Source organism: Pyxicephalus adspersus, chromosome 6 (assembly GCF_032062135.1).
Source record: "Pyxicephalus adspersus chromosome 6, UCB_Pads_2.0, whole genome shotgun sequence".
In the NCBI taxonomy this organism is placed as follows: Eukaryota; Metazoa; Chordata; class Amphibia; order Anura; family Pyxicephalidae; genus Pyxicephalus; species Pyxicephalus adspersus.
In genome coordinates this window covers 893,437-907,430 of record NC_092863.1, presented here as the reverse complement: position 1 = coordinate 907,430, position 13,994 = coordinate 893,437, and the positions used below count along the sequence as shown (strand labels likewise).

The 13,994-nt window shown below is 40.0% G+C and overlaps 1 protein-coding gene and 1 long non-coding RNA gene across 2 annotated transcripts in view; one reads left to right on the top strand and one right to left on the bottom strand.

Annotated features, from left to right (window-relative positions):
• The window catches only part of LOC140332865 (uncharacterized), a 359,753-nt gene that overhangs the window by 248,986 nt on the left and 96,773 nt on the right, over nucleotides 1–13,994 (top strand). The window lies entirely within an intron of this gene.
• The window catches only part of PRKCA (protein kinase C alpha), a 104,921-nt gene continuing 95,566 nt past the window's right edge, over nucleotides 4,640–13,994 (bottom strand). The window contains exons 14-15 of the mRNA XM_072414084.1: nucleotides 13,120–13,260; nucleotides 4,640–8,259 (exon numbers count right to left, since the gene is read on the bottom strand). Coding sequence (XP_072270185.1) covers nucleotides 8,095–8,259; nucleotides 13,120–13,260 — 306 coding nt within the window. The 3' untranslated portion in view covers nucleotides 4,640–8,094. The remainder of the gene's footprint in view (nucleotides 8,260–13,119; nucleotides 13,261–13,994) is intronic.

The window sequence follows — 13,994 nt, the reverse complement described above, 5'->3', positions numbered from 1 at the left end:
AGATGTAGACAATATCATTCTCGGTTATCATGCTGATATTTTTCTAATTTCTGCTTCTGTATTCATGTAGTGTTCTGTAGATACGATGATATTTAGTTTTCTCTCTTCTATGTGTGTAATAAACAGATTTATTTTTTTCCTGTAAAATTTTGTTTTTCATCCATTTTCCCATCATAATGTATCACAATGATTTCTTGCAGCCTTTTTCAGTCACAATCCTTCTCCATGTTCTCTTACCATTGTCATCTGGTGAAGATCGGCTTCCTGGTAATGGGCCATGTCAGAGAATTGTGTGTCGGCCTGACCGCTTGTATTTTCCCATTGGAGTAAGACTCGGATATTGGAGGAGTACAATTGTCTCTAAAACTCGGGTTTTCCTCGTAGTCAGGAAGTAGAGGAAGCCCCAGGTAACAACCAACCAAAAACCAATTGGATGGACGTATATTTTAGGTAATTTTGAAAAGACCTGATCATGTGAAATCTTCTATGGGATTTTAGAGAATGGGTTCATAGCAGCAGTGAACATGCAAGAGATATGAAGATATTCCGAATTCAAGGAGATGACATTGCTTCAACATGTAATACTGGTAACCTTGTTGTAAGGATCTGGTGGTGAAATGCCAATTCTGAGACAAAAATGCAAAGCTTAAATCTCCACGCGTAGACTTTGTTTTGTTGACATTGATTTGACCCTTGGCTTGTTAGAACTTTATTTTCGTCTAACATTGAAGGAACGGGTTTGTGATAGGTGGTAGGAGGATGAATGAAGAGAGTAAAATCATGCCAAGCCACTGGACCTGGTAATGGATCTGAATCTTGCAGAGTGCAAGGATTGCTTACATAGTAACTTAGTCAGGTCGAAAAAAGACAAAAGTCCATCAAGTTCAACCACTCGGGAAATCAACATGTCCCAGATTGGTAATTATGAAAATCATTTCTTTGCCTCTTTGGCCTCAATTGATTACATGATGACTGTAGTGTGAAGATAGTATTGGAAATGAAAAGTGCTTTTTTCTTCTTGTTTTCAGTCTGTGATTTGATTTATGTATTGTTGGCAGCCAGCATGGGGCTCACCAGAGATGGGAGAAGTTGAATCTAGATTTTTATTTATTCAGTTCGCTAGCTCTGAAGTAGGAGGGCAAGCATGATAAGGTGGGCTGAAGTGGATGTGAGATGTCTAGTAAGCCTTCCATGAAATGTGATATCAATGTAAAAATATTATTGGGCGACCTGTCCAACTGGAGGACGTGCTGCAGTAATTTTTTGATGTAAAATGTTTTATTGTATTATAGCTAGTATGAGTATTTTGTCATCTTTTTTACCCACTGTTACCTATACATTTTTTTTTTGTTGGCTGGTAGGACTGAAATATTTTTTCACAATTTTGGATAGTAGGTCTTTAAATATTTTTTTTTTTTTTTTTGTAAATACGAGTTTTAACTAGTGTTACTTAAAATGTTTTAATACACAGCTAAGTGTGAAGCGATGGTAGCTCAGTGGCTAAGGGCTTGGACTGGTCTGCTGGAGACCTGGGTTCAAATCCCTGAGCAAGCCTCGTAGTCCTGGGTGCTGTGCAGCGTCTGAACCCCTTTGTGGTGGGAAATGTTTCCATTGCCTTGTCCCAGCATGAGGGGTTCAGACACTGTACAGTACCTGGGTGGTGTGTGTGTGTATATATATATGTATGGGGTGAGGCCAAAAAAAACCTAAGTCCCACTTTTTGAATGGGCCGCCTCAGTAAGACAGCCCATATTTATTGTAGTTGTTGCAATGATATCACAGACTATGGACCGGAAGAGGCGGGGGGTCCACAACCTAATGTGCTGCCCACAGGCGTTACAGACCTCAGCGGCCTGGGACTGGAGCGGACTGGTGGGTTGTCCATGGCCTCCAAGCTTTCACTCAGCGATTCGAGCATGGGGTCTGCAGGATCCGAGGGACTACGGTGCTTCCATCACTGAGTGATTCATATCCGCCCTATTCACTCAGAGATTTGAAACGACTGCGCATCAGTCATTGAGTTATATTCATCCGCCCAATTCACTCAGACTTGACCTGGGGACTACGGGATTCGAACTTGAGTTTATGGCACCCTTGTTACTGCTCTTATCCACTGAGCTATTCACCTCCGCTCAATCATTACTGTGTTTATTCCCCTATTTCAGGGGTGGAAAGTCCTAAATGGGGCAAGAGAAAGGAGCGAGAATCGAACCTGCAACCCAAAATCATTGCCGGGCTCCTAGCTGGCTGCTAAACCCCTAAACCAGAGCCAAGCTGTGTCTGGGCGTTTATCAGCCGGCCCCTTAAACATCACAAATTCATAAATCAGGACTTAGGAAGTAAAGCAATGACTTTTACCACTAAAACATTTATTCTGTGACGTACATGACAATATTTGGGATGAGTTGATGTCTTTTATCCAGGTGAGAGAAATGTGGGAATTTTTTCTTCCTAATTGGTTGGCACCCAGCCAGCGTTAATTAGTTAATCACTGATTGGTACTAATCAATGTTGGAGTTGATTCTTGGTGATAGAGGGAGCCTTGGTTCCATGATAAGCCGCCATTGAAGATTTTAGGATTCAGGGGGTGGGCGAGACTGATCGTTCTCAATGTCAGCGAATGTTCATGTCTGTGTGGTTTATTTTATGACTTTGGAGATCCATGTTGGAATCCCATTGCTGGATGTACTGTACTTTACTTTATTACTCTTCAGATCAGTAGAGGGGATGATGACTTCCAGCACAGCTGTCATTCTTCATATATGCGGCTAGGTAGTAGAGGTGTCTGAGAAGTCCAGGTAGAGATAATAAAGTTGATGAAGCCAGTGTAAGATCAATGTTAAGATGAACAAGTAACAGCTGAGACGTGTTTATTGTTGGCTTTTCTGTTTGTTTCCAATATATTACCAGCCGCTATAAAGGAAATTTTTCATCTTTATACATTTGACCCTTCACATTTGGAGGGCAGGGGTTCTTTTTTATGTTATAAAATACTGATTATACATGTACAGCTTGTTCATGGCACTTCTGGACCCCTTAGCAACTAATTATCAATTATATGATGGATCTTTCTTCCTTTTACCTTTTCTTTCAATGCTTAATGTCTGTTGTCACTTCCTAACCTATTTGTAACATGAATGTTATTACGCTCATTATCTGCATAGTTTGTAATCCACACTTGTGATATAAATGTTGCAGAGAGATGTTTGTACAAAGTTATATTTTTATACTACTGATCGGTTAATATTGCAAGTTTCCCAGTTTGGCAGCCACATTATCTCCATGGTGGGGTCCTGCAAGCATCGTCCATTGCCGTGACCAACAGGAAGCCATTGCTAAAGTGCATGTAGTCAGCAAGTGGCTGCTCAAATCTGAAATGGAAAAATGGCTGAAAATGTAAACCCTTCCTATACACCCAGAACCAAGAGTGAAGGCCTCTATATCATGATAGCCAATAATTACACAGGAAGTTTGGTGATGGTGGGGTCCCTTTTACTGGTTACCTGATGATATTAAGGATACAAGTTCACCACCTCCACCAATTCTAAAATAAATCTGACAGGGACATAGGAATGGTGGCAAAAGCTTCCCAATAATTTCCGGTATTCAATAAAGGTTACCACATAAAAGTTACATATTCAGTGTCCGTAGCAGCTGTGTTGTCATTGCTCTGCACAATAGGCACCCTGCTAGGTTATGATACTTGGCTTGCAGCGTGTCTCTTCTACTGTAAAAGTCAAAAATAATGGAGCATCAGAGCGTTCATTCCTCAAGGATGATAAAATGGAAATAACATATTTGTGGGAAGTTCCTTAAATCATATGTGACAAACTCATCTGCCAGCACCGCTTTCTCTGAATATGTTTGGAGGGGCTGCACTGAGCTTTGCTATATATTTTAATATTTTCCTGTACAAAAATCATAGTTCCCCCTATTCCAGCTCACACTTTTTAATGAAAGCTGACCATGGTACTTAATATGACAGTAAGATGGTTTGTCCCAACCTGTGCAGGAATTACATACCTAACCTACCTATTGGTATGATTTACAGTCAAAGCAAACTCTATGACAGGTGAGACAGAGCAAAAATCTGCGTTGTTAATGATAAGATGGAATTATATTTTGTTGTTTCCCATTCTGGCACACGCTCTATACTTTCATATCGCAGACTTCGGAACAAGCTCTCTAAAAATTTGGATTTGAAAAGCGTAAAAAAAAAAATCAATAAATCTTTTGGCTCCAGCAACCTGGAAAACATTGAAGCCAAGATGTCTGGATAAAAAGCAGAAAACTGACATACCTCAATGTAGTGTATAGCTATGGCTGCCTGTGTATACATTTAGGTAAAAACAAAAAGTTTAAGGTGATAAGATCATCTTTGTAGGTCACTTTTTTATGTCAGGCTTTCTGGGTATCCATTGTGTCCAGCCAAACAATCCAAACACGTAAACATTTCTCACTGGGTCCAATGGATACTTCAAAAGCATTACCAAATACCACAAGGGACAGAAGCCATTAGTAACAAACCATACCTGTACTGTGCCATACCTGTATGTAAATGAGGAGGGAGAGACACGAATTTATACCATTGTATTTCTTCTTTCTCCACAGGTCAATGAATGACACATAGAACACACCATTACCAACAAAAAAATTTATTGAAAAGACTTGGGTTACATGGATGTATTGGAAGCGAATGTTCTGGTGAGTGCGTTGAACATTGTGGTAAAACAGTTACAGAATTCCTCACCGTAAACCAATATAAGTCCCTTCCCAAAGCTCAATCCACAGAGCTGGTCTTAACAAAACAATGTAAACGGATTACGCCATGTACTAAAACGGACACTGCGGCGGATCACTGTGAATTCATCCCTTGGTTTTTCCCTTAGAGAACTAGGAAATCCAGAAAACTGGGACTGAAATATCCGTTGGAGACAGCCAGATCCTTAATAGAGATAGATCCGAGTAATAATTAAAGATTTAGCTGAGCCGGTTGTAGGGATTACATAAAGTTAATCAGTTACAAATCAGTTACTTCCTAAACAACCACAATTCTCTAATTGCGGAGCACCGATGACTTGAAGTACGACATGTTGTGATTCCTAACCTCTAACATTGAAGGATCGTATTCTAATGATGGAGGAAATAGCATTTCTAATGAATATATCTGACTGATCTGCGTATCTCATACTAAAACATTATCATTACACAATGACAGCAACTAGCTAAACCCTGAAATGTCTACCTAGAAAGAAAGGTGAGGTATATTGTTTTATCACCCGGAAGCCTCCCACAGTGACAATGTATCAGTGTCCAGTATAACAGTACATGGCGTTAGGGTTGGAGAAAGGTAAAAAAACTAAAACTGCAGTAACTTCGCTCTTCTTTCACAGTTAAATAGAACAACAGTAAAGTTACTACGCAAACAGAACGTACTTGTCCTTTGCTTTAATTTAAACACCCAGAATAACAGATGCGGAATAGGTTGTTATTTGGCGCTTCAGACCAGCCCCTCCGAACAGTCGCTGTGTGCATAGTACCATTTAGAAGTCAACAGAATACAAAAAGAGAACAGAAGTCACTTCCAATTCCCTACAGACAATTCTGTCCATACAGTGTAAATACATGGAACGCGTATACCATACAACTTTCTATGTTATCATTTTCTTTATTCGTTAAATGCAGTAAAACTAGTTCGGTTCTTAACTAGCGAAAATTAACAAATTCTGATCCTTGTAGCACTGGACGGATTATGAAGGCCCAACATGCATTATAAAGGGTTAATGGTAACAGATATGGATAAATGATACTATATTAGCTGTACATTGATCACTGTACAGGAAATAATGATTACATGTCAACTGAATCCCAAATCTCTTCCAACTGAACCTTCCCAGCTTTGCCAATACCAATCAAAGTGCAAAAATAATGACTATTACCATCAGTGGAATTGTAGCATTAAGATTCAAACTCTGGAGTGTTTAGAACTGGAAGCAATTATGTCAAAAATTGGACTTTTCAGGTATTTGATGATCTGGTTGTACTTAAATAGGAATAATATCAAATAGAATATTCTGAATTCATCAATATTCCGGCTTGTGAAGGGACTGTGGGTTTTCTATGACTTGAAATTCATGGCCTATAATGACCTTACATGAATATGAAGAACTGCAAAACACTGCTGAGGTTTCACATAATCTATTCTCTATTATAATCTAAAACGTGCCAAAAGGGCGATCATGGGTTTTTCTACACTGATATGTTATAGTATATAAATATAATTATCTAATTTTTAAAATAGTTTTTTTTGGAAAAGGATATACAATTGGCAAAACTGGACACAAAAAGGTGGGAATTTCTTTCTGATACCATCCGCTACCTGCTAGGAAATAAAAGGGTTTAATGGTAGCATGGCTGGCCCATGGCTTCAATAAGCACCGGCAGTGTCCAGATAATGACATGAAATGTGGCACAAACATCATTGGCTAATTAGGGTTGGCTTTTTGGTTCCAATTTATTTGCAATGTATAAAATTGGCGGTGTTCTATAAATGCTTATGAAGTCCACCATATACTGTGATGGGATAGAACTGCATTTTATTCAGAAATTTCATTTTTGGCACAAATCTCAAACACAACTTTAATTTTTTTTTTACTGCAAAAAGAAAATCAAGAAAAGAAAAGACTGAATAGCTAAATCTGTTTCATCTTATGGAATACAGGCGAAGTTCCCATGACAATCAACATGCAAAAATCCAAACCGCAGACCTTTCGGCATGCACCAATTCATCGCATGCACCCACTGACTACATGCAACGGGAAAAGAAAACATCAGAACTATAATGACATGGAACAAGGTGACCATGAGGAAAACAAAGATGCCAACAGGCGCCAAGTTTTTGAGGTGAGAAATACCTTATTACAAATGTAATAGATCTTGTAGTACATTCTGAGAATGGGATTAAGTGGGAACAAAGAAAATGGATAAAAGGGGGACTGGCGTCAAGAGTAAAAAATACGCTGACCCTATTCCACAGACGATAAGAAAAATAAAAATGCAATGAACATTAGCCTAAAAACTAACAAAGATTTACTGCCCAAAACTGAGCAAAAGGAGAAAAAAAACCTTCACAAATATAGCATGATTCTTTTTTTTCTTTTTTTTATAAAAATTTCTCAGTAATACTCTTAATGGAGATTCAGCTAAATTTATCACAGAATCAATTAAAAATACATTATATAAACATGCAAAAAAAATCATTGCATGACGCATATGCCGAAAACAAAACAAAATGATCTTCAAGCAGAACCCTTCTCTAAATCCATTTGGATTCCATTGTTCTGTAAGGTGATTAAGTACTAATTATTAAAGTTTGATTAATAAGACTTTCCCGAATAGCCCTCGCTCATTGTTAGAAAGGCATGCTATGGCATTCTGAGTCAAGAACACTTGCTCAGTTGAGTACCTTTACATAAGATATGCCGATCTATTGCCACCAAACATCCCCTCATCTATGGGTCCCAGAATCTAGACACAACTTCCGGATCCCACAACCACTTGCTGTACATGTTGGCTTTGTATCGATATGTGTGTTCTACATGGCAACAAGAAATTTGGCCAGTCTAGAAACCAAGTCTTGGACCGCTCTCAGAGTTTAGAGCGTCACTACGTACCGGTAACTCTGGGTCTCATATGGCAATACAATGTAAGATTGAACGGATTCCTCGGGAAACAACCTACTGACCCGTAAATAGTAGGAAGACCTTGACCATTTTTTTTTTGGTCTTACTCAACATTCCTTTTCATTCTTCTAGCCAAACTTGATATTCTAATATAGTGTTGTGTCCGCTAGTAACGGAGCCACGAGGACTGTGCTCATCGACTTTTAGAACATTTTAAGAGGCATGGCCCAGGTTTTCTCATTGGACAACCTTTACCATTTGATTGGATAACAAGATTTTTGTGGAACCCTTCAAGAAACAAATATTAACCCTAGAATTTACAGGTAATTATTTTTGTGTCGTAGTATTGTAACCTTAAAATTGTAGGGTTAAGACGTCATGCCCCCAAAGGTCCTAGTCATAGTCTCTGTTTTCATGCTTCACTTTGCAGGCTGGGATGTACAAACTGTGGATTGATGTAGGAGAAGCCTTCAAAGTCAGCTTGATCGATGTTGGCGATGACCAGCTGGTCGGGGGGTGTCAGTACGGGTTGTCCTCTTGTAAAGAACTTGTCGAAGTTTTCGGCTCCTTTACCACACTGCATGGGAGAAACATTGGGTTAGGGATACATTGCATTAACAAGTAAGTTTCAACAGTAAGCTGATTGACAATGCCTTTTTGTCTGGATATTCTTAATATTTAAAATGAGATGGAGTCATGCACTTGCACCACCAGGGCCTACCACCAATTTTCACCAATATGAGGCTGACTGTTTGACAGTTAATAAAAGAGAATGACCAGATCAGACTGCTGATCACCGCTGTGCACACCATATTATTCACACCCAATGGTACAGGCAGAAGAAATTTGGGTGAATTTTTACACTGGTATATGGACCTGTTCACCAATGTTTAATATTGGATGAGATCAAAATATGTAATAGAACACAAATTGATTAGAAATATTTTGATATCTGAATGAAATAGAAGCCAATAGAAAAGCTTCCCACGGGATTCCTTAACAAGTGGATGAAGTGTTCTGTTATACAGCAGGCGCCCTATATACCGGGTAAATATGGAGGAGAACCTGTGCTTCCCTGATAACTGGGCACTCCCAGCCCGTATTTCTCAAAAACATCCATCCACAGATTTCTGTACATCTAATATTAGTTACCAAATCTTTGACAATCCGTGTTTGGCACTTCAGTCAGCACTAAAGTAACTTTGCCCTCCATTACTTTAATTATTAAACCATCAATTGATTTCCATTACCTGTTGTCCCCCAATCATGACCCCCGTCCACTGACCAGCATGATTGGTAAGCACCAGGCAATAGGTGGGCTAATGTATGCACACTGGTTAGAGATCACGTTATCGAACGTTTATAATGGTGAGCTCAGCACACTGTGCACTGTTTTAGTTTATTGTTCCTGAATCACACATATCACCCCCCACCTCCTTATACCCATGACTATCTTTGTATTGCACGTTGTACCGACTCTTTATATAAACGTCCTAAAATATTGCTGTACACCAGGGGTGTTCTCCCTACATCCGGCAGCACAATGATTAATATAAGCAAGGACATAACAGATTGATCTGTGCTCGCTTCTCTTCTGTGTTTTATCACAAAGAGATCAGAAGGTATTTTCAGCAGAAATTCTCAGAAACTTTTATGTTCTATGTACACACTTTCTCCGTTCTTCAGAACAATGTTTTAGATGGAATATTTCAAATGTTTACCCTGATGAAGAGTAAACTGTGAACTCTGAGGATACAACATACTTGGACTAAGATTCTTGTAATAGTCGCACAGGAACACAATGTCATCATGTCTAAGCTATTAGCAACAATTCACAAACCAAGGTCAGTGTGCTGTGTCGGAAACAATGCCGGGTAAAGTGTGTAAATATCATTCCAGCATTATTTATTATGCTCTGAACAGGAGGTTTTGGTCTTTTTGGTGCTTTTAAGATGCTATATGTGGCTACCTTTTGTGCAATACATTTCACTATATTTAGTTTCATGGAAAGTGTGGAAAGCACGAAGGAAAACATAGCAACGTTCTGTACCAAGCTGGCAACATGGAGCCTCTGCTGCACAGGAATCCAAAGCAGCATTATTAGCCCGGTCTAAGGCTGCGTACACACGTTCAATAACTGTCGTTGGAAAGGATCTTTCACGATTCTTTGTTATTTGTGGATCTGGCAGGATGGATCCATGAATGACGCATGACGAGCGCAGTACACACGCCAGATATCAGCCCTGAGGCGATTATCAGTCTTCAATCATCTGACGTGTGTATGTAGCCTAAGACTTCTCTACAGGACTACAAAACTCCTCCTCTGGGTTGCCAGTGTATCCATCCATAGCATTCACTACAAAGGGAATTGGAAACTCATTTGGGAGATTACCAGGTATTTGAAGTCAGGTGTTCTAATGAAAGTGGGTCCACTGAACTGAGAGAAATCTCCTAACTTCTGTAGAGAGGGAAAGTATATAAATCTGTCACAATGTGTCAGTGATCATAATACAGGGGTGATAATACTGACATGGTGCCGCCTCTTCTCCCATGTTAAACTCAGTTTATACCTGCTGACTCCACACACTTTGTACCCGCACCAGTTGGCTGTTCATACCTCTATATAAAGAAGAGGTGTCATCACACATCTCGGCATGAGAGATGAGCCGGATGTCTCAACACCGCCGTGCTAAACACACGGGACACGTCTTCTATTAGTCACATCCGGGAACAGCATTTAAAGAATTACACATTAATATGTATAGACGAACAAATCAGCTCACATTATAGGTCTTACATTATCCAACTAACATTGATAAAGCTGGATAAATGGTAAAATGATTACACAAAGCAAACGTGCAGACTTAATTGTCCCAAACTAGCGCCGCAATGACAAAGCTGTGACATGGGCATTCTTCTTTCTATGACACTGGGGGAAAAGCAGGTTAGCAGGAGGTCTAATGGATAGAAGAAGCACCAGGTAAGGGGACAGTAAAGGTTCATCCTAAACCTGCACCTCAATGCACACTACATTCATTTATAGACACAAGTCCTTAAAGAGACCTTGTCTACTGCTCTACTAACGTGTGCTCAGTAAAATCAGCCAAGGATTGAATGATAGTGGAATGGTTAGCAGAGTGTTAGTTGGGGAGCATTAGGGGGAATTTCTAAGAATGGGGGTGCAGTGATGTGGTAATAGGCTGTTGGAGTGAATATGGTTTCTACAGTGTTATGAGATGAAAAGTGTGCACACCTGGGGTATGAGGGAAGTTTGCAGTGCTAGATGGTGAGAGCATGAGGTGTCGGAAGATGCAACAGCTGGCATTGCAAAAGATAGAAATAAAGGGGGTGAAAGCAGAGTATGCTTTGTTGTATAGAATGATAGCAGATTGGTGTGTAAGTGGACTTGTAGAGTGTTTGTATAAATGGGTGAGATGGGGTGGCTTCTGCAATAGTTGTATGGGCAGGAGGAGGGATTGTATGGTAATGGTGACAGATGCAAGATAGGGAGCATGACGGGTGGTGAATTGGTGTCTGTCATGGTTGTTCTTATTATTTAGTAGTGGTGACAGGGGAATTACAGTGGTGGTAGGAAAGGTTGTGGTTGGTACAATGGTGAAGGATTTTGGCATGGTGGTGAGAAATAGGGAGTGAGATGTTGCGGGTGTGGCACAGATCAGGAAGAAGGGGTGCAACTGGCACGGTGGGGATGTAAACAAAAGGGAACTTGTAGCGGGTACAGTGGTGGAGCCACCAGGCATATTGATTTCAATCTAACATACTTTTGTAACTTCCTGAGTGGAGAAGTAAGCATAAAAAGGTTAGAATGGAGCGTGATAGCGGTTGTGAGAGTAAATGTGACAGTCACAGTGTTTCTAATGCCAGGTAAAAGGAGTGTGCATTGCCCAGGAGTAGAGTGGTGTGGTTAGAAATGGGTAAGTAATGGGGTCTGACATGTTTTAGCATTTGGGGACATGGGGGCAGAATGCATTAAAAATCATATAGAGGGTGGAGGAGCCTAAGTGTAAGAATGTAAATTCATGTGATAGTCCTCTGGTCGGAGCAAACAGGGCCCAGATGGTGTCATTTGAGGTAAGGCAGTGACCAGAGGTAGCCATGTAGCTCCCCAGGTAGGCCCTGACACCAAACAACACCAGAGGTAACCCAGTGAGCACCAGGAAGGTGGCAAACAAATGTCAATGCATTAGTATATATAGTACTGTGGGGAAGGGGCAAGGCGGTGGTAGGTTGTGAATGAAGTCAGATGTAATATAATAAATATTGTAATTTATTAGTTTACCCTTCAGACATAGAGAGCCTCAAGATGGCAAGATGTCACTGCTAAGATTAAAGCACATCCAGTTTTAGGGGTTTGCAAGGAGTCTGAGAAATAAATGAAACCAATGGGCAGAAATCTAAGGAGCCGGCTCTTACCTGTTAATAGCATTGATATAGTCACAGGTAAAAATGTGCTCTCGATTTATTGTACCCAAAATGAGAACCTTTCAAATGACATTTTTTTTCCATTTTAGCTTTGCATTTCAGGCTGCTTTGGAAAGGATAATGACAGGACTGTAATGTGTTACAGATAAGTCACCATCTACAAGCTGGCAAGGAGCAGAAGAAAGCTCCAGAAGATGACAATTTGCTCTCACGGCCTTGTCACATCTCTCTGAGCTGAAGATGTCGGAGAACTGATGAGACTGAGAGACGGCTGATAACAGGGAGGCAGGGAATGTCAGGGCTTTCAGTCTGTGTAAGACAACTTCCCCTCCAGCCAAAAAGAATATTTTAATGGGAACATTCATTGTACCTGGTGAATGATAAGTCGTTTGGATTGTTCCTGCTCAATGGATTGTGCAGGATTCTGCAGGGAAACCGATTTATCTCAGGTAGCAGCAGGGATTACTCTTCTATTGTACAAAAAAGGGCCAGATAATATATAACACCTGGGAAGGAGACACGCTGAGTGTATAGGAAGTCATACACCAGATAGAATGAGGAAAACCTAGAATTTACAACAAACCTATGCTGATTCTGGCTCACATTTTAGGGGGACCTGAAGGAGGAGACCTTATGTTTCCAAAGATCCTTGTTAGGGTTAAAGTGTCTTATTAATCCTCCTCCAGGTCTATCATCTCATTGTCTACAGATATTATTTATGGCAGGTTTAAAAAAAAAATAGGGAGTTAATACATTTTTGTTTATAATGAAAACCACCTTACTGTCCTCTCTTAGAATATCACAGGTTAGCATTGTGAGATGTCCAATTACCCCAATAAGGCCGTAGTAAGGTGTCTGGCACCCTCATAGTGTTATCTATCACAGAGGATGTGAACAAGAAGTATTTCTAGAAAGACCAGAATTGTTTCCTGACAATATGATCAGAAGGTCCCCCTGTAATCCTCCAGTTCACCATCCCACCATGCACACTTACCACTTTAGGTTTAAATGGTGGCTGGATTTCACGCCCTTCCAGCTTTTCCCAGTCAATCCTTCTGAAAAAGGCATGTTCCCGAATGTCCCTCTCGCCCTCCGGCCCACAGCCCAGCCGCTTCACTGGGTGTTTTGTCATAAGCTGGAAACAAACATGAAAGGTTAATGTGTATATAATTCCTTTACAGTTCATACCAAGGTATATAGAAAAAATAAATATAGCTAAGTAACAATTGGCAACCATCAACTGCAATAACTAAATCTCTTGTTCTATTAGAATTATATTATTATATTACAATACATTAGCATGCCTTTTGTTTTATATTTCTGTAAATTAGGCTTCTCCACACCATGATTTCCTGCACCCCTATTTCAACATTTCAGAACGGCCAACATGGCATCATGTGACCTTATTATATATGGCGTGGGTCAGGTTTTAAAACTTAGGTTATCAGTTTTGGGTTAAAACATTAAAACATAACGGTTTCAATGCCTTTTGATTCTTTTAATGACATAAGAAACATAGACGATTTCTATTCAGATATAACAAGAGAAAAGAATGAATAGATCATTTGCAGCCGTGTTAATGTAAGCATTGCAGGCGACAATGACTGAGCGTATGAATGGAGCTTCATTTCAATTCTCACCAAGATTGTTGTGTCTGTTGTATTTGTATAGAGCGCTCGTGGTATCGGCACTGCTACGGCAATATATGAGATTTTACACACCCAGAAGGGAGTCTCTCTTCCACGGAAGATAAATGAATGTTATTAGTTCCTAGCAGTTACTCGGAAGTCATAGAGCTGGCCATATTCCTAAGCTGGCCTCCTGCACCCTTATTTCCATGTTCATCTCTCTGTAAGTGGCCATGGATCT